Source organism: Ranitomeya variabilis, chromosome 2, assembly GCF_051348905.1.
Source record: "Ranitomeya variabilis isolate aRanVar5 chromosome 2, aRanVar5.hap1, whole genome shotgun sequence".
In the NCBI taxonomy this organism is placed as follows: domain Eukaryota; kingdom Metazoa; phylum Chordata; class Amphibia; order Anura; family Dendrobatidae; genus Ranitomeya; species Ranitomeya variabilis.
Window position 1 is genome coordinate 479,839,218 of NC_135233.1, and position 26,133 is coordinate 479,865,350.

Genomic DNA, 26,133 nt, shown 5'->3' on the forward strand with positions numbered 1-26,133 from the left:
ATGGTTAGGACGCACCCGTATGACGGGGTAGGCCTGGAGTTCTTCCGGGACCCTAGAGTCGCCCCTCTCCCACAGCTGCCTCCGTTGTCTGCTTAGGTGATTTGGGTGAGACAGCCAACCTATAATTGGCTATCCTGCCGTGGTTTGCAGTAATGCTTAGAGTCTCTTACTTGCTCGGCGTTCCGGCCACCGACTGTTGGCGCCTCAGAAGGATGCGGCCTTGATCTTACAGCATGACTCCTTCTGGTCCTATCGCCTCTTTGCTGTATTCCCCTTTTCTCACTTTTTGTCCTTTCTTAGGAATCTGTCAGGATCCCATCCCTGACAGGTCCTCTCTCTAGCTCTTCCCTGTTACTTCTCTCCCTGTCTTCCTGTCCAACCCCCAGTTTTACCAGAGTGTGAGGAGTGGCCTACTAGATAGAACCACTCCCCCTGGTGGCCGGAGTGTGAAGTGTAGTGTGTGTGTTACCTGGTCAGGTGAACTCCTTTAGTGCAATCAGACGTAACATCACTCCCCTTAGTGGCAGAGCGACGTTACTGCAGCGACCAGGACTCTGGGGCGCTGCACAAGATACCAAAACCCAGGTGCCACATATTGGATACACAATAGCAGTATGCAATGTCTAAAAAACATTCCACCCCGTGTCAACAACATTATAAGTAGACAGATATCAACAGGGCATACATTTGGTATATCAAATCACATAACTAGTAGTAATGAGCAATGCGCCGCACTGTCTCCCACCCTCTCGACGCGCATTTCGGATCAACCTTCCTCAAGGGGGGCGTGCCAAAGTTAAAATATCCCATCCTTTTATAGTTACCACGATTATATGACTGCCAATCAGCAGTCGCGAACAGATCACGTCCGATGACGCTGGTACACACGGGCCCATGTGACCAAGCGTCAGAGGACGGCCGTGAGAGTACAGTCCGCTAATTTTAACGGACTTATTGACTTGCATCGCTGATTTTGATCCAATCCTCAGATCAAAATCGGGCAAGTCTACGATATTTTCCGAGGACCACTCAGTCTGATGAAAAAAATCAAGACGATTGTAAATGGCCTCCTATAGACTATCACAGATACAAGTGCTATCCGTGAAAAACTCGGATTGCACTCGCATGCAAAAATCGGACGACTGAACGAGGCATAAATCTACAAACCAACAGCTAACACTGACATATTCTAATGTTGCAAAACAAGTGAGGTTCTAATTTTATATTTCATTATTTTATATTTGTATTTATGGCTGTAATGATAATAGACCTACACATTATTCATCCTTTATATAGCAACTGTAAGAAAGGCAACTAATGCCTCTGATCACAAGCTTGCAGTAAAATCATTATACTCTAAATTCAGTAACACATGAGAATTACAGGTTGCAGCATGAAATTCTATATTTATATACATTATTACTAACAAGCTTATGAGGATCCAAAAATCCCTGGATCCAGCAAGGCCTTGCTAAAATGATAGGTACTGACTTCCGGAATGTATCCAATCTAAAAGATAACTCTCATTATTTGTCCTATAATGGTATCTCCTGTGTATGATTTGGTCAGATAATCCCCCTCCTTCATCAGTATGAGCAATGGGGCACGATTTAATTGAACAGTATTGTTTGGTCTCATCGCTAAACAATATGTGTTGCTCTATTCTACTACATATTATACTAAAAAGATAAAAAAAAAATGTTTTCAATTTCCTCGGTTAATCAATACAAAAATATTAAAGGGACTCTGTCACCTGAATTTGGAGGGAACAATTTTCAGCCATAGAGGCGGGGTTTTTGGCTGTTTGATTCACCCTCTCCTTACCCGCTGGCTGCATGCTGGCTGCAATATTGGATTGAAGTTCATTCTCTGTCCTCCGTAGTACACGCCTGCGCAAGGCAAGATTGCCTTGTGCAGGCATGTACTACGGAGGACAGTGAATGAACTTCAATCCAATATTGCAGCCAGCATGCAGCCAGCGGGTAAGGAAAGGGTGAATCAAACAGCCGAAAACCCCGCCTCTATGGCTAAAAATTGTTCCCTCCAAATTCAGGTGACAGAGTCCCTTTAATTACAAACCGGAAACATTACCTTATATTTCTCATATTTATAGTGTGCTTTCTCTTTTAGGATGCGTTAGTCCAGATGACGTACCACGCAAGGTTTGTTCATTTTCTCTATCATTTTATGATTTTTTACCACCGTAGTTATAGGGATTTTTCCACTAAAAACATGTATGGACAAGATTCTCAAAATCAGAGGTGTCCAGTATTTGATGTTTGTAATAACCACAAATAAATGAAGAAAATTCTAAGCGAGACCACTAAACGACATCTGATCGTCTACATGTAGGCCGAGTGTTTAAAGGGAATCTGTCAGCAGTATTTCACACTCTAAACTATTTGTATGTGCATGTAGCTCATTCAAAGACAAGTCCAGAAATACCTTTCTTTGACCATTCTGTTTCCCCATTACTGAGAAATCAGTGTTTGAATTGATATGCAAATTGCTAGGGTAGATATGAAACCTCTGTCACACCAGCTCTATTCCCCGTTTAGCGCCGCCTCCTGATTGACTGACTGTTCCTTTGACTGAAATCACAAAGGATAGAGGCCCTCAGTCAAGCAGGAGAAGGCAACACTGAGGGGTGAATAGAGCTGTAGTGTCCGAGAGGTGAATAGAGCTGGAGTGACAGAGTTTTCAGATCTACCATAGCAATTTACATATCAAGTCAAGTGCTGATTTCTCAGTAATGGTGGAACGGACAGGCCATGTAAAAGTATTGCTGGACTTGTCTTTGAAAAAGATACATGCACATATAATTTTTTTTGGTGGGAGGGAGGTAAAATCCTGCTGACAGATTCTCTTTAAACAGGACATCCATCCTCATGTGTGCCCAGAATGATTGTTAATATATTCAATCTAGCAGCAGCACACAACCATTTTATACAGAATGTGCTGCTGAGGTCAAACAATGTGCTGTTGAGAATGATAATTTTTAGACTTGCTTAAAAATCATCATACCTGAGGACTGTACACTGTGGGCTGGAAGCTGAAATCCCCTGCAATCAGATGACACATTTCTCCTGCAGTTACTAATGCAGAGGGAATAACATGGCATTCATTCATATTAATAAATGGTCTGATTACATTTTTATTACAAGTGGGGTCCATGCTGTAGCTCGTAGAGGCGTGAGGCCCAAGCTGAGGACTCTCACCTTCATATACATTCCTCCTTATACTTGGCTGATCGAAAGCATGCTTACTACTACAATAGAGAACATTTTCCATTAGGAGATGTAACTACATATTTTTAGAAATATTGTTGTACAAATATTAAATAATTTTAGTTTATTTCTTTCCAGTTTGGAGAAAAATTCCAACTCGGCTGCCAGGATTGCATCTGCCGTGAGGGAGGTAGTGGAATTACTTGTCAAAAACACATGTGTGAGAACATTCCTACAGTACATTGTAACTTACAAGGGTTCTTCCCCGGAGTCCAGATCAGCCCCACTGACCCCTGCTGCCAAGAGACTGTGTGCAGTAAGTACAGTTGGTAATGATTTCTTAAAATTGAAGTGACATTCAGAGGTAAAATTGAAGGGAATCTGTCGGTTTTTATAACACTATTTATTGACAGATATGGTGTTAATCTGCAGGTTAATTCCTTTATGAAGGTGCCAGGTCACTATAGTGAAAGTGTGGCACCCAGGAGAAAATACACTTTATTTCTCCCAGGAGCACCCTGCTTTCAGTCACGCAGGCATACCGGAGCGATTACAGTCATCGCTCACAGCAGTGAGAATTGCGGCAGTAAGCATGTTCCGGCACTGACTGAGAGCCGACTTTGTACTGATACAGTGCTGAACTGTGGTTATAGTACAGTCGCCATTCTCAGCGCTGTGATCGGTGACTATAACTGCTCTCCGGACACCACCTGCATGACTGAAAGCCGGTGGCTCCCAGGAGAAGTAAAGTTAATTGTCTCCTGGGTGCCACATTTTCATTACTGTGGTTGGGCACCTTCAACACTATTAACATGCAGATTAACCCTTTATCGGCAGTTTAATAGGTCTGTGATCGGACCCAACAGATTCCCTTTAATGGCATATCCTATTGATTGATGAATGTGTGATTGGTGAGGTTGTGTGGCAAGAATTGGGGGAGAAAATGAAAAGCAATATGACTGCAGGATCAGACTACACAGGGTTTGTTTGTAGTCTGTTACTATGGAGATGTCTGGATGAAAACTATGTAAAAAACAGATGTTGTATTAGTCTATGCCTGATGAAGAGGCCTGAGTAGTCTCGAATGCATGCAATTTGTTACCATCTTTTCAGTTAGCCATTAAAAGGTATCAACCACTGAGGACTCTCAATTCCAAATATTATTGTAAAAAACACAGCATTTTTTAATCAAGTCTCTGTACAAAATTTCTTCATTTTTAATTTTAGAAGCACTGGGATACTAAAAACTGACTGCAACTTTTCAGTTGTTAAGTCTTTTCTTCCCATAGTCCACGGCTTAGAGGGACTATTAGTGACCAACTTTGATCATGAGAATGAAGTAGCCAAGGAGGGGTACAAATGCTTCATATTTCATGAACTTCTGGTCGAATGGTAAATGTCACTTGAATGTGACTATGATGCCATACTGGAGACATCTCCTGGACACAAGCGGTGTTTGTGTCCAAAGCAGTCAAAAATTCTACTGAGCAGACCCTCTGTCAGAATTAGAAGAATTATATACCTACATTATTGAAAAAAAAAAACAGTTTTGCCCTCAGGAGTGTAGTACTCATCAGCCATTACTATGGTGCAGGCCTCAAAGCAATGTGTGTTTTCATTTGCAGAGTGTAATATAAGCAGATGTGAAACCACATCTCCCACCTGTGAACTCGGATATGAAGCTGTTGGTAGCATTCAAGATGGACATTGCTGTATTCAGTATCAATGTGGTGAGTCCAATATTAGGAAACCATGACTATCTACAAAATCAGTTCAATACTTATATCTTCTCTTATACTATACCTATCATTTAAACTTGTTTTTTTTATACTTTGTACCCCCTTAAATAAGCTGCAGTACGTTGTTGGATCAAGATCTCAGGAGAGGTCAGCATGCATGCCGTGTGGTCAGTGTACAGGCTCAATAGAAAGTTTATGGGTCCGTACACCGCTTTATGTGCACTTTCAAGAAGGAGCTGAACTTTTTAACTTGAAACACTATTAGTCTGCAGATATTGGGTTAATCTACAGGTTAATAGCATTCTAAGGTCATGCAGTTGCAGTACTGTAAGCCCAGCTACTGGGAGGAAATTAACTTCATTTCTCCCTGCAGCCTCCGGCTTTCTGTCATATAGGTGCAGCTACATATTCAGTATATAGTGGCAGTTGTACGCACCCAGCAACACATTGAGTGTCAGCAGTGTGTCAGTGCTGAGCCGGTTGTCAGTCAGTGCTGGTTTTTTTTACAGCCGCTGCCCACTATTTACTGAGTGGTGACAGGAGCCGCACTTGTGTGACTGAAAGCTAGACGCTGCTGGGAGGAATAAAGTTGATATCCTCCAGGTAGCTTTTATTGTGATGGTTGCATGGCTTCAGAACATTATTAGCCTGCTGATTAACTCCTTATTGGCAGGTTAATAACATTTGGGACATGACAGGTTCCCTTTAAAGGGAACCTATTATGAAAAAACACAATGAACCTGCAGATATAGCGTTAATCTGCAGTTTAATAGCGTTCTGAACTTGCCCAGCATCTGCACTTAGACCCCCGCTGCTGGGAGGAAATTAACTTTATTCCTAGTGGTAACTTTTGGGTTTCAGTCACAGGGCGGTGACAGCGTGGGTGCAGTAATTGCTCTGTGTGTTGAGAACGGTGGCCATAAACTGCAGCCCCCGCACTGATAGTGGGATCTAATTATGAGCTTGCTGTCAGTCAGTGACGGGAGTGTGGTTTACAGCCACTGCTCTCCATATGCAGAGTGGTGACTGGAATTGTTCCGGCTCCGCCCAGTGACTGAAACATGAACGTTACCAGGAGGAATACATTTCAATTCCTCCCAGTAGCAGGGGTCTAGATGCAGGGCTCGAGGGAATTTCAGAATGCTGATAATCTGCAGATTAACCCCAAATCTGACACATGACAGGTTCCCTTTAAGCAAACTTTTGTGGTCTCAAAACGCACTAATTAGTGAACCTGCTAAAAGGCTATTCCCTTCTTCGTAGATAGACTTTGTTGTTTAGTGCTTTTAAATATCAACAATTTTGTAGTTTACTTAAAGTTTGTAGCCGTTCTAGAGTTCTAGAGATATTACCACTTTTCATTTATTTACAGCTCGTTGCCTAGGAAACAAACCACCACTGCTATGTAACTTGAGCACTTTTCCCTAAAGTCTGATGGATTTAAGAGGTATTAGTGAACTCCTGCGATCCTGGCCAGCTTCAAAACAATCCTTGCAAGCTCAATAGAATAGAGATGTGTACATGTTCTGCTGTTGAGCAGCGGTGGTCGGTCTCCAAGTCAACAAAATGTAAACAAAAGATAAGTGTTAATATGATTTAATAAAAATTAGAAAAAAGGAAAAATTACTAAATTGCTTGCATTTACAAGCAGTCTCTGACAATATCCAATTATATAAATTGGAATAACCCTTTATATACGTTTTACAGGGTGGGCCATTTATATAGATACACCTAAATAAAATGGGAATGGTTGGTGATATCACCTTCCTGTTTGTGGCGCATTAGTATATGGGAGGGGGAAACGTTTGAAGATGGGTGGTGACCATGGTGGCCATTTTGAAGTCGGCCATTTTGGATCCAACTTTATTTTTTCCAATGGGAAGAGGGTCATGTGACACATCAAACTTATTGAGAATTTCACAAGAAAAACAATGGTGTGCTTCTTTTTAAAGTAAGTTTATTATTTCATGAGTTATTTACAAGTTTATGACCACTTATAAAATGTGTTCAAAGTGCTGCCCATTGTGTTTGATTGTCAATGCAACCCTCTTCTCCTACTCTTGACACAGATAGCAACACCACAGAAAAAATGCTAGCACAGGCTTCCAGTATCCATTGTTTCAGATGCTGCACATCTCGTATCTTCACAGCATAGACAATTGCCTTCAGATGACCCCAAAGATAAAAGTCTAAGGGGGTCAGATTCCTTGTAGGAATGCTGGGACCTGACAACCATAATGTGGTGGTGCACCATCTTGCTGGAAAAACTCAGGGAACGTGCCATCTTCAGTGCATAAAGAGGGCAACACATCATCATGTAGCAATTTCAGATATCCAGTGGCATTGAGGCTTCCATTTATGAAGAATGGCCCCACTATCTTTGTACTCCATATACCTGTCACGGGAAGCCTAGGTAGGCAAGAGCTAGTAACCCGGGCCCCTGCGATTTCCCTCAACTCTGGGAAACCCTGACTGATCCTCTCCCAGAGTTTACACTGATGGTGTGCATGTCTGGGCCTCCATCCTCACCCTGTCTCCTGTTACAACCCCTGGCTGAAACAACCACCCACCACCCAGTGAAGAGACCACTAACCAATACCCACAGTTAGCACAGACAAGGATAACGGAAAATATACACCACGCCGCAGTCACACAGGAATACACTATAAGTGCACAGGGCAAAACAAATACAAATATAGGAAGGAGGAAAATATGACAAAGGGAAATACAACACCAGATACGATACTCCATCTCCTAGACTACCACTCCAGACCGAGATAACCAAGCATAAGGCAGAAGCTATAATCGGCGACGCCAAATGTTCAGAAGAACAATTTAAAGGCAGTGGGCGTGACCAGCTTCCAATCCGAGTACCAGCTAAATTAACCCCGGACCAGCTAGACAAAATCTAGCCGACGCCACTGAGCGCATAGTGGACAAAAGCGGAATTACCGCTGTCTGTCGAACGCCCTAGTATGAACAGCGTCCGACATGACAATACCACACCATACTATCAATTATGGCTGTCAGTAGGGTTGAGCGACTTTTATTTTTATAGGATCGGGTCGGGTTTCACGAAACCCGACTTTCTCAAAAGTCGGGTCGAGTGAAATCGGCCGATCCTATAAAAAAGTCGGGGTCGGGGTCGGCCGAAACGCGAAACCCAATGCAGTGCAATGGGATACTATGGTTCCCAGGGTCTGAAGGAGAGGAAACTCTCCTTCAGGCCCTGGGATCCATATTTACGTGTAAAATAAAGAATTAAAATAAAAAAAAAATTGATATACTCACACTCTGACGCGCCCTGGTAGTAACCGGCATCTTCCGTTCCTAAAAATGGCGCTTGAAAGACCTTTCGAATGCTTCACGGCTTGTGATTGGTCGCGGCGGCCCACGTGACCGCTGAGCAACCAATCACAAGCCGGTGACGTTATTCTCAGGTCCTGTTCTGGTTCTCAGGTACATGAGAATTACGTCACGGCTTGTGATTGGTCGCTGAGCGGTCACGTGGGCCGCCGCGACCAATCACAAAGCCGTGACGTCATCGGAAGGTCCTTCACACGTTCATTCTTAAGAAGGAAGGCTGCCGGAAAGAAGCAGGGCACGCACGAGGGTGAGTATATACCTAATAGGAATATACTCACCCTCGGCTTCTTTCCGGCAGCCTTCCTTCTTAAGAATGAACGCGTGAAGGACCTTCCGATGACGTCACGGCTTTGTGATTGGTCGCGGCGGCCCACGTGACCGCTCAGCGACCAATCACAAGCCGTGACGTAATTCTCATGTACCTGAGAACCAGAACAGGACCTGAGAATAACGTCACCGGCTTGTGATTGGTCGCTCAGCGGTCACGTGGGCCGCCGCGACCAATCACAAGCTGTGAAGCATTCGAAAGGTCTTTCAAGCGCCATTTTTAGGAACGGAAGATGCCGGTTACCAGCGGTGATGTCCAGGCTGCGTCGGAGAGGTGAGCATATCAATATTTTTTATTTTAATTCTTTATTTTACACTTAAATGTGGATTCTGATACCGATTTCCGATATCGCAAACATATCGGAACTCGGTATCGGAATCCCGATACCAGATTCAGAAGATCGCCGACCTCATGGCCGACCCCACACAGGGGTCGGGTCGGGTTTCATGAAACCCGACTTTGCCAAAAGTCGGCGACTTCTGAAAATGGTCGACCCGTTTCGCTCAACCCTAGCTGTCAGGTCTGAGCATTCCTACATGAACAGTTTCCTAGAAAGTGGATTGGTCATCGTGGGCCAGTTGAATGGCCACCAAAGTCTCCCAATTTGAGCCCCTTAGACTTTTATCTTTGGGGTCATCTGATGGCAATTATCTATGATGTGAAGATACGAGATGTGCAGCATCAGAAACAACAGATACTGGAAGCCTGTGCTGGCATTTCTTCTGCGGTGTTGCTATCAGTGTGTCAAGAGTGGGAGGAGAGGGTTGCATTGACAATCCAACACAATGGGCAGCACTTTGAACACATTTTATAAGTGGTCATAAACTTGTAAATAACTCATGAAAGAATAAAGTTACTTTAAATCCAAGCACACCATTGTTTTTCTTATGAAATTCTCAATAAGTTTGATGTGTCACATGACCCTTTTCCCATTGAGAAAAATATAGTTGGATCCAAAATGGACGACTTCAAAATGGCCGCCAGGGTCACCACCCATCTTGAAAAGTTTTCCCCCTCCCATATACTAATGTGCCACAAACAGGAAGTTGATATCACTAACCATTCCCATTTTATTTAGGTGTATCCATATAAATGGCCCACCCTGTACATGGGTATAATGCATATATACCGTATATCTATAGGTGGAATTTGATGTATTTTGTTGCATATGATAGTAATTATACAGTACATGTAATATAACTCATGTTGCCTTAGACAAGGGATGTAAAATTAACTATTCCTGTCTCTACAGTTGCAAAGAATGTTTGTGTGCACAGGAATGCCGAATATATGGTAAGGAAAGCTTGAAATAACAAGATGTTACATATTCAATATATTTATCATGATTAGGTCTATAAGGCTCTGTTCACATCAGTGTATTGAGTGTCATACACCAGAGGTGATGAATATATTCCACTGATTTTTAATGCTTATAGTTATATTTTATTTTTTCCATAAATGTGAGGTAGGCTCTGACCGAAGACTCCAGCACAGACGTGCGTCTGACTAATGTTTGCACCCAACTAAATGTTATATTTACGAGAAAAGGAAAACTAATATTTTATATATTAAAAAAAGAACTGTAAAAGGAAGCTGCTTGAAATGTCAAGTTTTTGTGCAACTCAGATTATTTTACACCAGTCCGAGCAAGCTCAAAATTTTTTTGACCAGTGGGCGGAGCTTGATCTGGATGGGGCATGGCCAAGCACGCCTGGCAAATTCATCATAATTTACAGCACAAGATACTACAGAAATGTATGACATTCCATGATTGGCATACATTTCTTACGCTGGCACAGCAAAGTTTTCTTCCCCATTTTGAATGAGACTCGCCTACTCAAGAGCCCTCCAGTGGGCGTGGCCGACTAGAGGGCGTGGTCTCGCTCCAAACAAGTGTATAGAATGAGGCTCCGCCCACTGGCCGGGCTCTGGCCGGGAGTATGCATAACTTATACAGTACATACCGTTCGGTCCCGACTCAGAAACGGAAGGCAGTTGAATACTTGGATTGTAATATTTGCAATGTATTTGGATCAATCACCTTATGTCAATTTGTAGACAATGAAATTAATTTCTTACTGATAACCAATGACCTTTTCTCCCCCAGCCTGGAGCTCAGGTATATACTGATAACTGCCAGAGCTGTGTATGTACAGAAAGTGCAAACAGGACCACGGGGCCGATCATCCAATGTACAGATATTCTGCATAATGCACCGTGCCCATTGGTAAGTAGAAATACGACAGCAAGCTCAGCTCTGCAGGCAATGGCTAACCTGGAAGCTTGTTAGACCCCATGCAAAATCTGCCCCAACTATCACTGTTCTTTCATAGATATGGCCCTACCATATGGGTCAAGCAAACCTTTGGGGTCCTTCTAGGCCCCAGAGTTGGGATGTAACTGCAACCTCTGTTTGCAAGAAATCTTCATAGATTGCAGCAAATTCTATTTTTTCTATGTTACCAGCAAGGTGGTTCTGCTACCGGCACCTTGGCAAATGAAGCCCTCAACACACCAGTAGGCTTCCCACCATCCCCTTCTCAGGAGGCTTTGCACCGGGAAGTTTGGTCATTGCATTATTTAAAGGGAACCTGTCATGTCATTTTTAGCATCTAAACTGTCCTCAGTGTGTCATTAGCGATGCAATTTGCGCCACTAGTATTTTTTTTTCATTAAAAACGGCACTGTAATGATGTGCAAAAAGCACTTTATGTAGTTAGATCGTACCTGCTCATTTATTCATAGGGGTGTGCTTCATTTTCTATTCAGTCACCTGCATTGATTGATGATCCGGATTTCGCTGACATCACTCAAATCCGCTGTAAAATCCCGCACTTGTGAAGTGTGTAGCGTTGAGCTGCGCCTGCGCAGTGTCAACCGGGGAGCCTTACTGGCTACACATTGCACAAGCACAGCTGCCCGCTCGACAATGCGCAAGAGTGGGATTTTACAGCAGATTTGATGATGTCATGAAATCTGCAATGTCAATCAATTTGCGTGGTCGGCGACTCCCGTGATTGAACGAAAATGAAGTACACCCCTATCACTAAATGAGCAGATATGATATAACTATAGTGCTTTTTGGACATGATTACAGAGCCGTTTTTAATGAAAAAAATTGTATCACTAACAATGCACTAGGGACTGTTTAGATACTAAAAATGACATGACTGGTTCACTTTAATAAGTAATAATGCCCGACCTGGTGCTTTTCTGTCCAGTTCCCATCCCCCATGGACCCTCTAAATATTCAATATGCATAGACAAGATCACAGTGGATCGCCCCCCACGTCAGGGCAATGGGGTACTCGGTACCGGGTCCCTCTCGGTTCTGGGGATGTCACGGTGGCCTGACCCGGTCCGTGGCCCTTTGAGGGGCATCCAATTAAAGGTGTAGTTTGTACGGTGTTCGTGACGCCACCTGTGGTACTCGGTCAGGGTGACCGATGCTGCTTAGGGGTCCGCTGGGGTGATGTTATGGCAGCAAGATGGTATACCTTCCCACAGGTGAAGTGTATCCCCAGGGCTTCCCAGAAGTGTAGATGGTAATGGTGGGTGATGTGAGGTGCAGGGAATAACGAGGACACAAGGTTGCAGTCTCTTTACCTTTTACTGGAAGCTTCAGCATCCACAGTCCAGGGTACGGACCACAGGGTAGGCAGGGTCCAGCCGGTCCAAAGGTCAATCCAGAGTCCCCTTATCCAGGTGGAAATCAGTAGCCTTCCTACTAGTGCCTGTGTGTTGTAGTACCTCCCTGCTGAGCAACTCGGTAAGGTCCTCACAACTTTCGTGGATGTTTCTGATGTCTTCTCTTTGTCCCCCAGATGGTATGGATAGGACAAACCCGTATGACTGATGGCCTGAGGCTTGTTTATAGGGACCCTAGAGACGCCCCGACCCCCACAATTTGCCACCGTGTCTTCTTAGGTATTAAGGTCGGGCAGCCAACTTGGAATTGACTGTCCTGCCGGTCTCTGGAGCAAGGCTTGGAGACAGTTACTCCCTCTGTGTTTCTGGCTACCGGCTTCTGCGCCTCAGAAAGGAGCAGCTTGTTCCTGGCTGATCTCCCTCTGGTATTCCTCTCCTGTGCTCTGCTTTCCTGCACACTCTCTGCAGTATGTTCACCTTTTAGTGTCTTTTCCCAGGAGTTGCAGCACTTCATGCCAGCAGAGCTCCTCTCCTTCTCCCTGCCTGACAGGAACTGAACCCTTTTCCCTCCAGATCAGGATGTTAAATAGGGGAGTTCACCCTAAACAGGCTTAGAGCTCCCCCTTCTGGTCTGGAGTGTGAACATGTTGTATGTGTGTGATACCTGAATGTGGCTGTCTTTCATTGCCTTCAGACATGACATCACTTCTCCCCTGAAAGGATAATGACATCACTGCGACGTCCAGGACACTGGGGTGCCGCAACAGTATTCCCATTAAGTGCAAAATCGTTGGGTACTGTGCTTGGGAATAAACATGCCATCTTTCCTAGGATAAAGAGATGGAGAGTGATGAGCATCTTATGCTACTTATTAAAATCTTGGTTTTGTTTAGTTTATTATTTACTGCTCATTGTCTAGGTTACTGGCCATCTCTGCTGACTAGCTGCGGTGGCTAAATATGAATAGTGCTGCTTTAAAGCTACAGTAGATGGAGCAGTTTAGGGCACTGTTAGCTCCCAAATCGGCCATCTTCAGTGCTTCTTGGCTCTTCCAATGCTTTAGAGGTTAAGCTTCATCATATAACAGCAATGTCAATCAAACAGGAGCACATTGCCCCTCCAGCGAGCAGAAAGCCGGGAGGCTAGCCAGCTCCTGAAAAAATTAAAATGAGACAACCTCCTTAAATCCTGGATCACTTGCCCATATGGGGTTAAGATATTTGATGATAGCCCTGCTTTTAACGAAGGCAAAGTGTGAAATCGGCAGGAAATCCACAGGCTACATTTATTTCTCGTTTATTTACAGGGCTTTGCACTGAAGAAGGGCACAAAACACTGCTGTGGGGGATGTGAGCAGACTCACTGTGTCCTGAGTCTCAACGCTTCCAGCTCTTCTTACCGTCTCATTAAAGTATGTATATATAACTAAAATACCTCTCTGTACCTACTGTAATAATCATCATCATTCTTGGGCATAAGGTATTCCCAGTATTAGGTGGATGTCGGCTAGTCCTCTTGTATAGTTTTTTTTTACCATATGCAGTGAAAATATTAAATTATGAAGCCCTCCTCCTCCTATCAAAGTTTTTATCCTCTTAATAGATTGCAATCATTATATTATATAGCTCTGTGTACTTACAATTGCTCATTTTGCCTTTCTACCCAGATAATTCTTCTCTTTTCTCTGCTCTATGTAGAAACAGAAAGTCTCTTTTCTCTGCATAAATCATTCCCCTTTTCATCTCCTGACCCAACTGCTCCTCCTCCCCCTGCCAGGAACTTTTGCAGTGACTCGTGACTTGTGCAGAGAAAATTGACCTCCTGTTTCTACATAGAGCTTAGAAGTATTCAGCTAGTCAGTTTTTAATCTTGTGATGTCATAGATCTAGTGGAAAAGAGAAGAATTAACTGGGTAGAAGGGGAATGTACATAAAAATTTATTAGGGACTTTAGTTGATAAAAAGGGTTATCCCACCTAGGATGAATGGAGCTCCACAGAGACTTTAGCCTTGAAACACTATAAATATAAACTGCAGCCAAATGCAAGTTAATGGGGTTACATTGAGACCACTAGAGTATTATGACCACGGCAAGCTTCAAAAAGTTCGACTAGGAGGTAGCACCAATCATAATATTACAGCGTATCTGCTTTTTGCTCCATGTATTCACTTTTACATATTATAATATGTTTGTAGTGTCTCCCACCGCAAGGGGGTCCTGAATGGAGGAATCCCTCTGGGCTGTATACTGTATAAGATGGGACAGCCTCTAGTTAGCTATACCACTGTGTATGTATGAGTCATGTAGCAATCAGTTTTTTACTTTTCATATAAAATATTTTTATAAGGGTTTTATGAGCTTCATACATCTAATATAACATCTAGAATTTAAAAAAAAAATCACATACATTATGTAAAACAATTTGCTTGAGTCTTTTGTTACATCATATACTGTATATACGGAAGGTTAAAAGCCACAGATGTGAAATGCATATACCAGTCTAATATGTCCAGAATCTTATATCTCCAGTCTCGTGCTCTGTAAGTTACCATCCACTCCTTTTCACTGGACAGTTCGTCTTCAGCATTCTATCGGCACTATAGTTGCAGGAATCTCCTTTTCCTTACTTCCCAGCATACATTGCTTCTGCTGTTGTGTAATGGCTTGCTTGCCCTGAACTAAAAGCCTCTATATATATTAATGGACCGGAAAGCTGAAACTGAGAAGTAAACATTAACCCCCAATTCTCGACTGTCAAACTCAGTGTCTCTGCTGCCTAGCTGATTACACTTAACAACAGGCAGTGAATAAGTGAGACACCTAGTGGTCAGCACTGTGCAATGACTGTTCAGTCTGAAATGGAAAATCCTATTCTTTTATCAAGTTACAGTTACAGTATATATTGTAAATGACTTGCCATTAGCTGGTGGATCTGTTGCCAGTAAGTCAGATAGTAACATGAGTCATCCATAATATATATAATGTGAATTTATAATTCTTATTTCCTCAGCCTGATGAAATAATAATTTCTGATAATAAGTGCACCGAGTACAGATGTTCTGTCATCAATAATCAGTTCATCACATCATCGTCACACTTCTCTTGCCCCGATTTTAATGAAGATGACTGCACACCTGTGAGTATGATAACTTAAGCATTCATGTGGGGTGAAGACACTTTTTGGGTGAAACTGATCGTCCCCTGTATACCAGTGGCACTTGTGTAAAATATTGCTTCATTTTTGTGCCAGCCCTGACACTTTCCTAATCTATGGGCGGGACTTGGCAGCTGGTGGCTAATGTAGATTTTATTTTCTGGCACATGGACAGCCCTAAAATGGACCAAATTTATTGAGAATCACATGGATGGATGGATGGATTTTTCAGCTGCTATGAATATGCTACACATGTATCTACCCAAGATCCTCTTATGATTCTCTATAGTATGTTGCATCATGATGTCCTTTTCTTTTCATGCAGGGAACCATTAAACTATTACCCAATGGCTGCTGTAAAGTATGTAAGTACTTTTAATAATGGTCAATGGAAAGTTATGTAGTATTTTGTAGATGAAGATAAGCACAAGATACATGTTAGAAGTTATACAAAACACTTCTCAAAAGAGAAGTTACTAAAACCAACATTCCAGGCCAGGAGAGATGGCAGGTAGTGATGAGTGAATTTGCAAGATTTAATTTTGGCAGATTGTTGGAATTTGGACGGAAAAATCAATCTGCATCAAAGTTATTTGGTTCAAATCTAATGTTCCTTATTATCCTCTGGGATCTTTCTAGACCCCAAAGCATAATACACAGAGGGTAAGATAAAATAATAATACTCAACTAGCTAATCACCTACCCTGCCACTCCAGTCCTCACCGCAGTCCAGCCTCTTCTTTCATCCTTCCTCCGGTGCACAACGTCATCTTAACTTCCGGCACCAAGTAGACCTCTTGTTAAGGGTCACATTATGAAAACACAACGTGCAATTCTCGAGTTCTAGTCAACCCCTTGGTCAGACTCTTTGACGCAGAGTGAAGGTAACCCAAGAGGATGTCATGCCCATAAAATTAGTAAAGAGAAGGTTGCACGGAGCAAAGCACCAGACAGTGGACTGCGCCGGAACAGATGAGTGATGAGGTGAGTATTGATTTTTTGTTAACCATTTTCCTTGCCCCCTACACTTCAACAAAAATGAGAGCCATAAGGCTTCCATTTTGCTGAATTTGCTTGAAGCAAATTGCAAAAAAAAATCAGATATAAGAAAACTTAAATTTAGCAATTTGACCAGATGTTACAGAGATTAGAGAGGGAGACCATAGTCCAAAATAAACTTCTTTTTATTGAAAATTAATATAGTAAGAACTATGTACAGCAGATAGTAGATACAAAGCATCATGGATGGTTCTTTAGCAATAAGCAGAATTGTAGACTTTTCCTTCACATGCGATTGTTCTCACAACAGCCCAGGAAACTATCTTGGGAGCTTCCATCTCCCTTTGTGGGGACCGCATCGGTCGAGGTGTAATGCTGCAGCCCCTTAAAGCTACTCTCAGTTCCCAGCTAACTAATGAGGACGCCACAGAGTGGAGTTTGTCAGTATGGCTCCTAAGTAGCACTTGCAAAATCCAGTCCACAAGAGTCATAGACTCCATCCTGTAGCAACGTGTCCTTAGGAGAGGATGTGTCGTAATATGGAAACTACTGTAGACGCTTAGTAGCTACAATGCTATATGTATTCTCTTCCTCTTGCTTCCCTTTACTTTTGCCTTCTGAATCCTCTCAGATATAACCCCATAACATCTTGAAGTGCATCCTGGTCCAAGCCTCTGTCCTATGTCTTTCCTTTCACTTCTTTTAGGCCTCCTTTCAGGAATTCGACTTCCATCTGCTTCTTTCCTCTCCTCAGAATATTACTATCTGGGTTTTGAGTCTCCCTCTGCCATGCAAACATCCATTAACATGCTGATCTGCCAACTATCAGACCTTAGGTCTGCTGCTGCTGGATGATGAATCCTATCTGCCTCATGTTCTGTGTTCCTGTGTAGCTCCTCCCATTCTGGCTAGTCCCAACTATTAACTCTATCTATCCCTATTAAATATCTGTTGCTGGGCAGAATACAACTTCATCACAAGACAATGCAGATTACTAGACATGCAGTACAGTAAATGTGCAATTCAAGAAAATGCATTATTTCAACACAGATCCTTCAAGGGATGTGTACAGCATCTCTTTATACCAGATTTTATATGAAGAAAAGGAGAAAATGGTGCAATTTTTTTCCTGAAATCTATGTCTACTCCTAACAGACATTGATATCTTTTCCTCAATCAATTTGTTCCAGAATTGAAAGTGTATCACCAAGACTAAATGCATATAGCGGTATTTAGAGGCTGGCTCAGCCACCGAGTTTTCCCAAGTGAAGCCAATGTTCTTGTGGTGACTCTTTCATGCCATGCTCTGAAGTGTAGAGCAGTCGTCTACCTAGTGGAAGCCAACCGAAGAATGAGCACATCACTTTTTTTTAACTTCTTCAGGGTTTCCGAAATTTGAAGTGGTTAAAAGAAGGAACATAAAACAGAACATGTGCACAGCCATGCTGTTTTAATGCTGCTGTGCACTATGTTAATTGTATGGCGTCAATTTTGCAGCTCCTATTCAGATTAATTTCTAGTGGATTGCTGGGCCTTAGAGAGGCCTATGTAAGTATGGACCAATGACTATAAATTTCTGATCTAAAACCAATAGGAAAAGAATTGTATTGACTTGGCATGCAAATCTTTAAAAAGTTAACTTAATCTTCTAGGTGTCAAAAAGACAGCGTCCTGCAAGCTGTTTGAATACTATGATCATCTGTCATACAACAACTGTCGCACAGCAGACATGGTGAAGATGTCTCGTTGCGTTGGGTCATGTAAAACATTTTCCACGTAAGAACACAGTTCATCTGTTTTTTATTACCAGTTTTTATGGGCAGCATGAATTGGACACTCTGTGTTATTGCAGCCATATTTTTTTTACTTTGCAATGCTATGGTGTTTTGGAGAAAACATATGGTAATTTGATAAGTTGGCCAAGGCTTATGTGCCTCAGATGATTAGTTCAAGGCAGATCTCCATTAGGTTCTACCCACCTCACTCCTCTACACTGACATGTCTCTCCTTATGCAAACACATATGAGAAGCCACCAGGGACCTGCCTTGGAATAGTCATCTGAGTCGAATGGTCCGCAGAAGACTTTTCAAACTATGCTTTCTGCTAGGGTGTTTCACAATAAAGCAAATCTGGCCTGATTCACACTGACCATAGTTTGGTGACCAGTTCCCTCTAATTTACTCTTGATTATATTTGGTGTCCAACTCTTAAGGTGGAGCTCTGGTTACATCATGATGAGATCTTACACCATGAGGTTCTTTTCATGGCCAGAAAAGCGATAGCTATTAGATGGATAGGACAAAGATCTGCCTTCATGGAAAATAACTGGGAAAAATATAAATGTATTGTATAAAAATAAGGGAATTACAGAAGGTATGGGGAAGTGGTGTGATTTATTGATAACACAATGTAGAGATAGCCCCATGGTACCTCAGCGAGTAACCACATATTGGTGGGGGCTTGTTACAGGTGATTGTTAAATTGTACTTTCTCTTTTATGAGTGATTAGTAAAGTAAAATTAATTTAACTATTTTTTCAGTTACTCTTCATCGGCCAAAGCCATGTCCCATAAATGTGCCTGTTGCCAGGAGGTGCAGACCAGACAGAAACACGTCACGCTTCAATGTTCTGATGGGAGTCAGGTAGAGCAGGAGTACATTGCAGTGGAGAAATGTGACTGCGTGAATACAGCATGTGAACCAATGAAAGCAGAGGAGGAAGAAATGATCTTGGCATAAACATAATTTTAAGAAAGATGAAAAACATTGTAAAATTATCTGTAATTCTATCCACTTTACGAAATGTCTTCATTTTGAATATTAAATCGCTTATTTCATATTTTGTTTTGTGCAAGCTCGATTAACTGATATATAATATGTTAGGGTGAGTTAGTCTTCATGGAACACGCACTTACATACGATAAAGCAGAAAACTACTTTTTAAGATACGGTGTAAGGTATTATTTTGCTTATGCTTTGGAACCTCTACAACCACCAAAACTTTTGCCGTTTTCAGGAAAATATGCCAGTGGACTTCTCGCCCTGAGTTATATTAAGAAATATTGGAGCTTGTTACAGCATGATCCTAAATATGGAAGCTTGTTAAGAAATTGTTCTAAGTTTGCTTATAGAATAGGAAAATCATTGCCAAATAGTCTCGTAAGAGCAGACATTAATATTCCAAAGTTACCAAAACAACTGTTTTTGCGACCTCGAAATAAGAGTACATACTTGTGTATAAATTGACAAAATTGCAGTGCCATTATTAAAAGTGACCACATATTAGGCTATATAGTGAAAAAAAACACCAACAATAAATTACTTTAAATACAGCCCTAAAAAAGATATAAAACTACAATTTTATTGAAAGAAACATAAAAACAAATCACAAGTTGATATAATATAATATATCCATGATTAAAAACCATAAATACCACAGATGAGGCAAATTGATGAAAAGCCCGGACCATATATAATACAATTAGTCAAACAAGAATGGCAAGGAAGGTAAGTATAAACAGCTTAAAAACATATGCAAATTATTGTTAACTAGCAAATACTATCACAATACGCCCTGTTATGTATAACATTCATTTTTTATGATAATAAATATACAGCATATAGGTATATATCTATAACATATAAATGAGAACTCTGGTAATAAATACATAAATCTCATTATATACCACTCATATATACCTTATAGAGCACAGAATTGATATCAGATAATTAATAGTGGGTATGCATTATACAACACACTGCCTAGTAAAGAAAACACATATTCATTACCTTGTAAATACCGCCAGTCCGAGTGTCCACCAAACCCGACGCGCGTTTAGCATAGAAATACTTCTTCCAGATATTAAATGAATGTTCTACATGAATGTCAACTTGTGACTTGTTTTTATGTTTTTTTTTCACAAAAATTGTAGTTTTACATCTTTCTTTGGGCTGTATTTAATTTCTTTTTGGTGTTTATACTATTTATACATTAAGACCTTACCCTTAGGATTCATATTATAGGTGTGTTTATATAGTGGAAAACTAAAGAAATCTGTGGTTACAACCACTAACAACTAACTAACTGTCACTATATGAGTAGTCATAACCATGGATACCTAAGCTACTACAATGCCTCGCACATGGGGTAAACGACATAGCAAATCAGGAGAACTACGCTACATTTCAAATTGGAGGCATTTGTAATATGATTATTATTATAATGATCTTGAAGATGGGAATACCTCTTTAAGTTACACCGCTAAATATTGCCTTTCAGTAACCCCATTATGGATTACAAACCAAGTAGTTAAAATCTTATCTTTTTCTTTTGATATTGTGATGTTCGCTGGCCTATGTGAAGAGTTCTGATAATCTGGTGGCTAGGTAAATTTAGCACTATAAACACTGAATAAATAGCAGCTGGCATGGCTTGCACCCTTGTAACTTTTCTATTTATTTAAGATGTTATTCAAAGACCAATAAATTATTAACAATACATTTTTCACTCCATCAAAAATATGGAACGCACGTCAAAAAATTCAAAACCAGGTTTCGCCTGCGAACTACAAAGCAAGGGAGGGGCAGAGGACAACATATAGACATTTATTACATCAGAGACACAAAGAAAATTCTTCATTCCAGCACAAACGAGATCAGGTCTCGTAAATAAAATGATATGGACATCGTATAATCTTATGTCAACACAAAATTACACGCTTCACTCGTTTGCTTTTATGGATGGGTGACACCAGAATATACAGACGGAGCTGATAAAATATTCCATCTACTGAACATTTATGTTAAACATAGCAACAGGAGATGGCTTTGCATAATACGTGAGGTTTGTGGAAGGCAATCAAGGAAAACTCTGAAGTATGACTGAAGGAGGTTCCATTTTTAAAGGGCAGATTATACAGAATAACGGGAAGCGGTATCTGGCGGCTTTTTCATGAAAATGTAGACAGTCGCATAGAGCCTCCAATTTTGTACACTTGAGATATATATTTTATTATTTTATTGAGCTTCATGTCCTTCTAGAAAGGTTTCCTGGTTTTGAGTAAATAATTGTATAATAAAAAGTTATATCGATTTTCAGTGTGGACTCAAGGCTGACACATTTTACCAGCATGGACTACGGCAGTTTCATGAGGCTGAACATCAGCGTATTAATTTTTAATCCAATTTCAAACTTTGCTGGTATCATTGCGCACAAAGACATATTAGTAAAAGTAGGATATTTGTGAATTAACCCAAAAAATAAACCCTGGAAAGAAGGGGTGTAACTATAAGTATAGGGATTGCAATCACCCTGGAGACTAGGGGTGGCCCAAAAGGTCACTTTGACCCATACTATAAGATTATTACTATTAAAAACCTGTGATAGTTGGGGGTACTGTTGAAGATTTTTGTAAATCAAAGGTTTATTAATTTTCTCAAATAAATCATAACAGTAGATGAAGTAGAGGGTTCTTAACATGAATATTATCAGTGGGTGAACACAAACAATCCCGTTGACCAAAATTTCCACATGAATACTTTAGTGGAGCTTATAACTAATCCTTCCAAGACTTCAATAATTAGCAAGGTAAGGAAGGAAGGAAGGAAGGAATAAGTGACCTCACCTAAGTGATTGCTATTCCTTGATCGTTGATTCTGGGTAGAAACTGAATGAGAAGAAAAGGAAAAAAAAGGAAAAAAGGGAAAGAAATACAAGATGCGTAAGTATGCAGTAGGAGGGTGGTCTCACACTAATTCAACCAAGTAGCTACGTCTGGGGAGTGTCTAAACATAATCCAAGGTGGCCATGGTCCATAAACTTTAGCCATATTATCTGAGATTTGCCTTATTTTACATTAGACCCACAACTTTAAAGTCACTCCACTGCTGGCAGGTGATTTAGTTTCCACGAGACTTTTGAAGATGCCACATGGCACCAAGTGGTTAGCTGCATATATTTTAAAGAGAGCCTGTACTAGGTTTGGGATCATGCAGTTACGTATGGTAATCACTTCTCTTGGTTCCAGAGCCAGTCACTGCATCTTCATCCCGCAACCACCAGCTACTTCTATTCTTCTGCAGATCTAGAGCCTCACTTTCCCAGGGCATACAGCCCTTTTAGCCACCCAGTGTTCTGCCACCCAAGTATTCAGGTATCGTAGTCTATGCTGCTATCATGGACTGCCTCTGATCTTGTGACAGTAACCAACACTGGCCATCTGTATTATACTAGACTATGTGACAAATCAAGCCTTACCATAAAGTTGCCCAGCTCTGTAATAATGGAACACTAATCTCTGTGACAAACCCACCTCTACAATACCTCTGATTTGCTTTGCTCTACTGGATTCTGTGACAACCCAGCTTTGTCATCTCTGTGGGTGTACTATGCTAAACCTCTGGTCAGTTCTGCATTGGTCAACTCTACTATATCGCGGGTACACTGTCATATATCTGTGCAATTTAGCTCTGATCTATTGGTTCCCCATTGTTTCATTGAGTTTTTTATTTCCCGTTGCTCCTTAAGTTGCTCTTTTGCCATCACAGTTTCCGTGTTTCCATCTGGATCTCCCTAATGCACCAATGTCATCTGTATATTCTCCATAACAACTTATCATCCTTACTCCAGACTTCATTGGATAATACATTGTAACATGTTGATGGGATATTAGCTGGAAGACATTACGAGACATTTCTCTGTTCATCACTTGCAAAAGAATAAGAGTTGAAGGAGAACTTGGAATCTGACGAAAAGATTAGTTCAGCATTAACTCTACCTGTCTACATTAGCCTGATACTGACCATTACACCCATTAATATGTCACTTAGTCCCCTAATTAATGTGATGCGAACAGGTTTATTTGTAATTATTAACAAAAACATGCCATGGTATATAATTCTGTATATTAAAGGTATCTTATGTAAGGACATGGTGGCATGATTGGCTATGGTCTGCCTGGAACAGCTCATAGACACTGTGTCCTTTATAAGTGTAATTATAAAAAGAATCTAATTTCAGTTGTTCTGCGCTTTCATAATAGAGAAGTTAATAGATCAACACTTCTATTGTGACGTCACTAGATTCTTGTAAATGGGATTAGCACTTTCAGTTACTTCTTACAAAACTACTGCTCCATCGGCATAATGAAGCTGAATTCACATCATATCTGTATCGTATCGTGGAAACAACTGTGACATATTCTAATAAGTCCATGGTACTTTCATCAGATTTCCTGCAGCCATTTGGAGTCACAAACTTCCTTTCTATAGTCTGCAGTCATATAATATACAGTGCTCAAAAAATAAAAGGGAACACTAAAATCCCACATCCTAGATATCACTGAATGAAATATTCCAGTTGTTAATCTTTATTGATTACATAGTGGAATGTGTTGAGAACAATAAAACCTAAAAATGATCAACATAAATCACAACTTATATTCCATGGAGGTCTGGATTTGGAATGATGCTCAAAATCAAAGTGGAAAATGAAGTTACAGACTGATTCAACTTCAGGGAAAATGCCTCAAGACAAGGAAATGATGCTCAGTAGTGTGTATGGCCCCCACGTGCCTGTATGACCTCCCTACAAAGCCTGAGCATGCTCCTGATGAGGCGGCGGATGGCCTCCTAAGGGATCTCCTCCCAGGCCTGGACTAAAGCATCCGCCAGCTCATGGACAGTCTGTGGTGCAACGTGACGTTGGTGGATGGTGTGAGACATGATGTCCAAGATGTGTTCAATTGGATTCAGCTCTGGGGAAAGGGTGGGCCAGTCCATAGCTTCAATGCCTTCATCTTTCAGGAACTGATGACACACTCCAGCCACATGAGGTCTGGCATTGTCCTGCATTAGGAGGAACCCAGAGCCATCCGCACCAGCATATGGTCTCACAAGGGGTCTGAGGATCTCATCTCGGTACCTAATGGCAGTCAGGCTACCTCTGGCGAGCACATGGAGGGCTGGGCGGCCCTTCAAAGAAATGCCACCCAACACCATTGCTGATCCACTGCCAAACTGGTCATGATGAAGGATGTTGCAGGCAGATTGCTCTCCATGGCTTCTCCAGACTTAGTCATGTCTGTCACATGTGCTCAGTGTGAACCTGCTTTCATCTGTGAAGACCACAGGGCACCAGTGGTGAATTTGCCAATCCTGGTGTTCTGTGGCAAATGCCAAGCGTCCTGCACCTTATTGGGCTGTGAGCACAAGCCCCATCTATGGACGTCGGGCACTCAGACCATCCTCATGGAGTTGGTTTCTAACCGTTTGTGCAGACACATGCACATTTGTGGCCTGCTGAGGTCATTTTGCAGGGCTCTAGCAGTGCTCCTCCTGTTCCTCCTTGCACAAAGTCTCAGGTAGCGGTCCTGCTGCTGGGTTGTTGCCATCCTATGGCCCCCTCCACGTCTTCTGGTGCACTGGCCTGTCTCCTGGTAGCGCCTCCAGCCTCTGGACACTAAACTGACAGACACAGCAAACCTTCTTGCCACAGCTCGCATTGATGTGCCATCCTGGATGAGCTGCACTACCTGAGCCACTTGTGTTGGTTGTAGAGTCCGTCTCATGCTAACATGAGTGTGAAAGCACAACCAATATTCAAAAGTGACCAAAACATCAGCCAGAAAGCATTGGTACTGAGATGTGGTCTGTGGTCCCCACCTGCAGAACCACTCTTTTATTGAGTGTGTCTTGATTATTGCCAATAATTTCCATCTGTTGTCTATTCCATTTGCACAACAGCATGTGAAATTGATTGTCAATCAGTGTTGCTTCCTAAGTGGACAGTTTGATTTAACAGAAGTTTGATTTACTTGGAGTTATATTCTGTTGTTTAAGTGTTCCCTTTATTTTTTTGAGCAGTGTATAATATAATATAAATTGAAATATCATAAAGTCAAAGGGCACTTCAACAAAGTATTAGTTTAAGGATGTGCATATTTATAGTTTTTTGTATTTTTATTTTCCTCCTCAAAAAGAATTTAGTTTGTTTCTTAATGGATTTGTACATATTATGGGTGACATTAAAAGTAGAAAAAAGTTCTGAAATGATTCTTCTTGGTATGGTTTATTTACATGACAAAAAACACTGTACATGTGAAGATCAGCAAAATTATACGTAGACCGTATATATATTTGAAGTAAAAGCATAAATCAGATCGCTGCTGCAAACTGAGTTGGACCACATTCCAGATTAATACCAGATGGTTCATGAGATAATCCACAGTGTTGTACATTGGCATCAGTTGAATGTAGCAATAACTGGGCACACTTATCAATTGTGTCTAATTCTTGTACTATCTATCTATTATCTATCTAACAGCAAAAAAGTAAGAGCAGCACAAAAAAGAAAAAACTAAATTAGGGTGCAAGGCCCCTCAGGCATGTACCAAACCTTGTCATAGAAATCCAAAAATCAGAGGCAGCACACCATTGTAGATTAGGTTTTGAAAGTGTTCAAGTTTAATAGCCCATCATGGCCATGATGGACTATTAAACTTGAACACCTATTTATTATCTATCTATCTATCTATCTATCTATCTATCTATCTATCTATCTATCTATCTGTCCAAAAAATCAGAGGCAGCACACCTTTATTGATAAAGTTTTGAAGGTGTTCAAGTTTTAATAGCCCATCATGGCCATGATGGGCTATTAAAACTTGAACACC

The 26,133-nt window shown here is 41.3% G+C and overlaps 1 protein-coding gene across 1 annotated transcript in view; it reads left to right on the top strand.

The window, feature by feature from the left end:
* The window catches only part of LOC143803844 (mucin-5B-like), a 119,307-nt gene extending 100,106 nt beyond the window's left edge, over nt 1-19,201 (top strand). Inside the window, exons 32-41 of the mRNA XM_077281609.1 lie at nt 2,131-2,162; nt 3,366-3,543; nt 4,853-4,957; nt 9,913-9,953; nt 10,768-10,887; nt 13,615-13,719; nt 15,319-15,444; nt 15,788-15,827; nt 18,114-18,237; nt 19,003-19,201. Coding sequence (XP_077137724.1) covers nt 2,131-2,162; nt 3,366-3,543; nt 4,853-4,957; nt 9,913-9,953; nt 10,768-10,887; nt 13,615-13,719; nt 15,319-15,444; nt 15,788-15,827; nt 18,114-18,237; nt 19,003-19,201 — 1,070 coding nt within the window. The remainder of the gene's footprint in view (nt 1-2,130; nt 2,163-3,365; nt 3,544-4,852; nt 4,958-9,912; nt 9,954-10,767; nt 10,888-13,614; nt 13,720-15,318; nt 15,445-15,787; nt 15,828-18,113; nt 18,238-19,002) is intronic.
* The last annotated feature ends 6,932 nt before the right edge of the window (nt 19,202-26,133 follow it).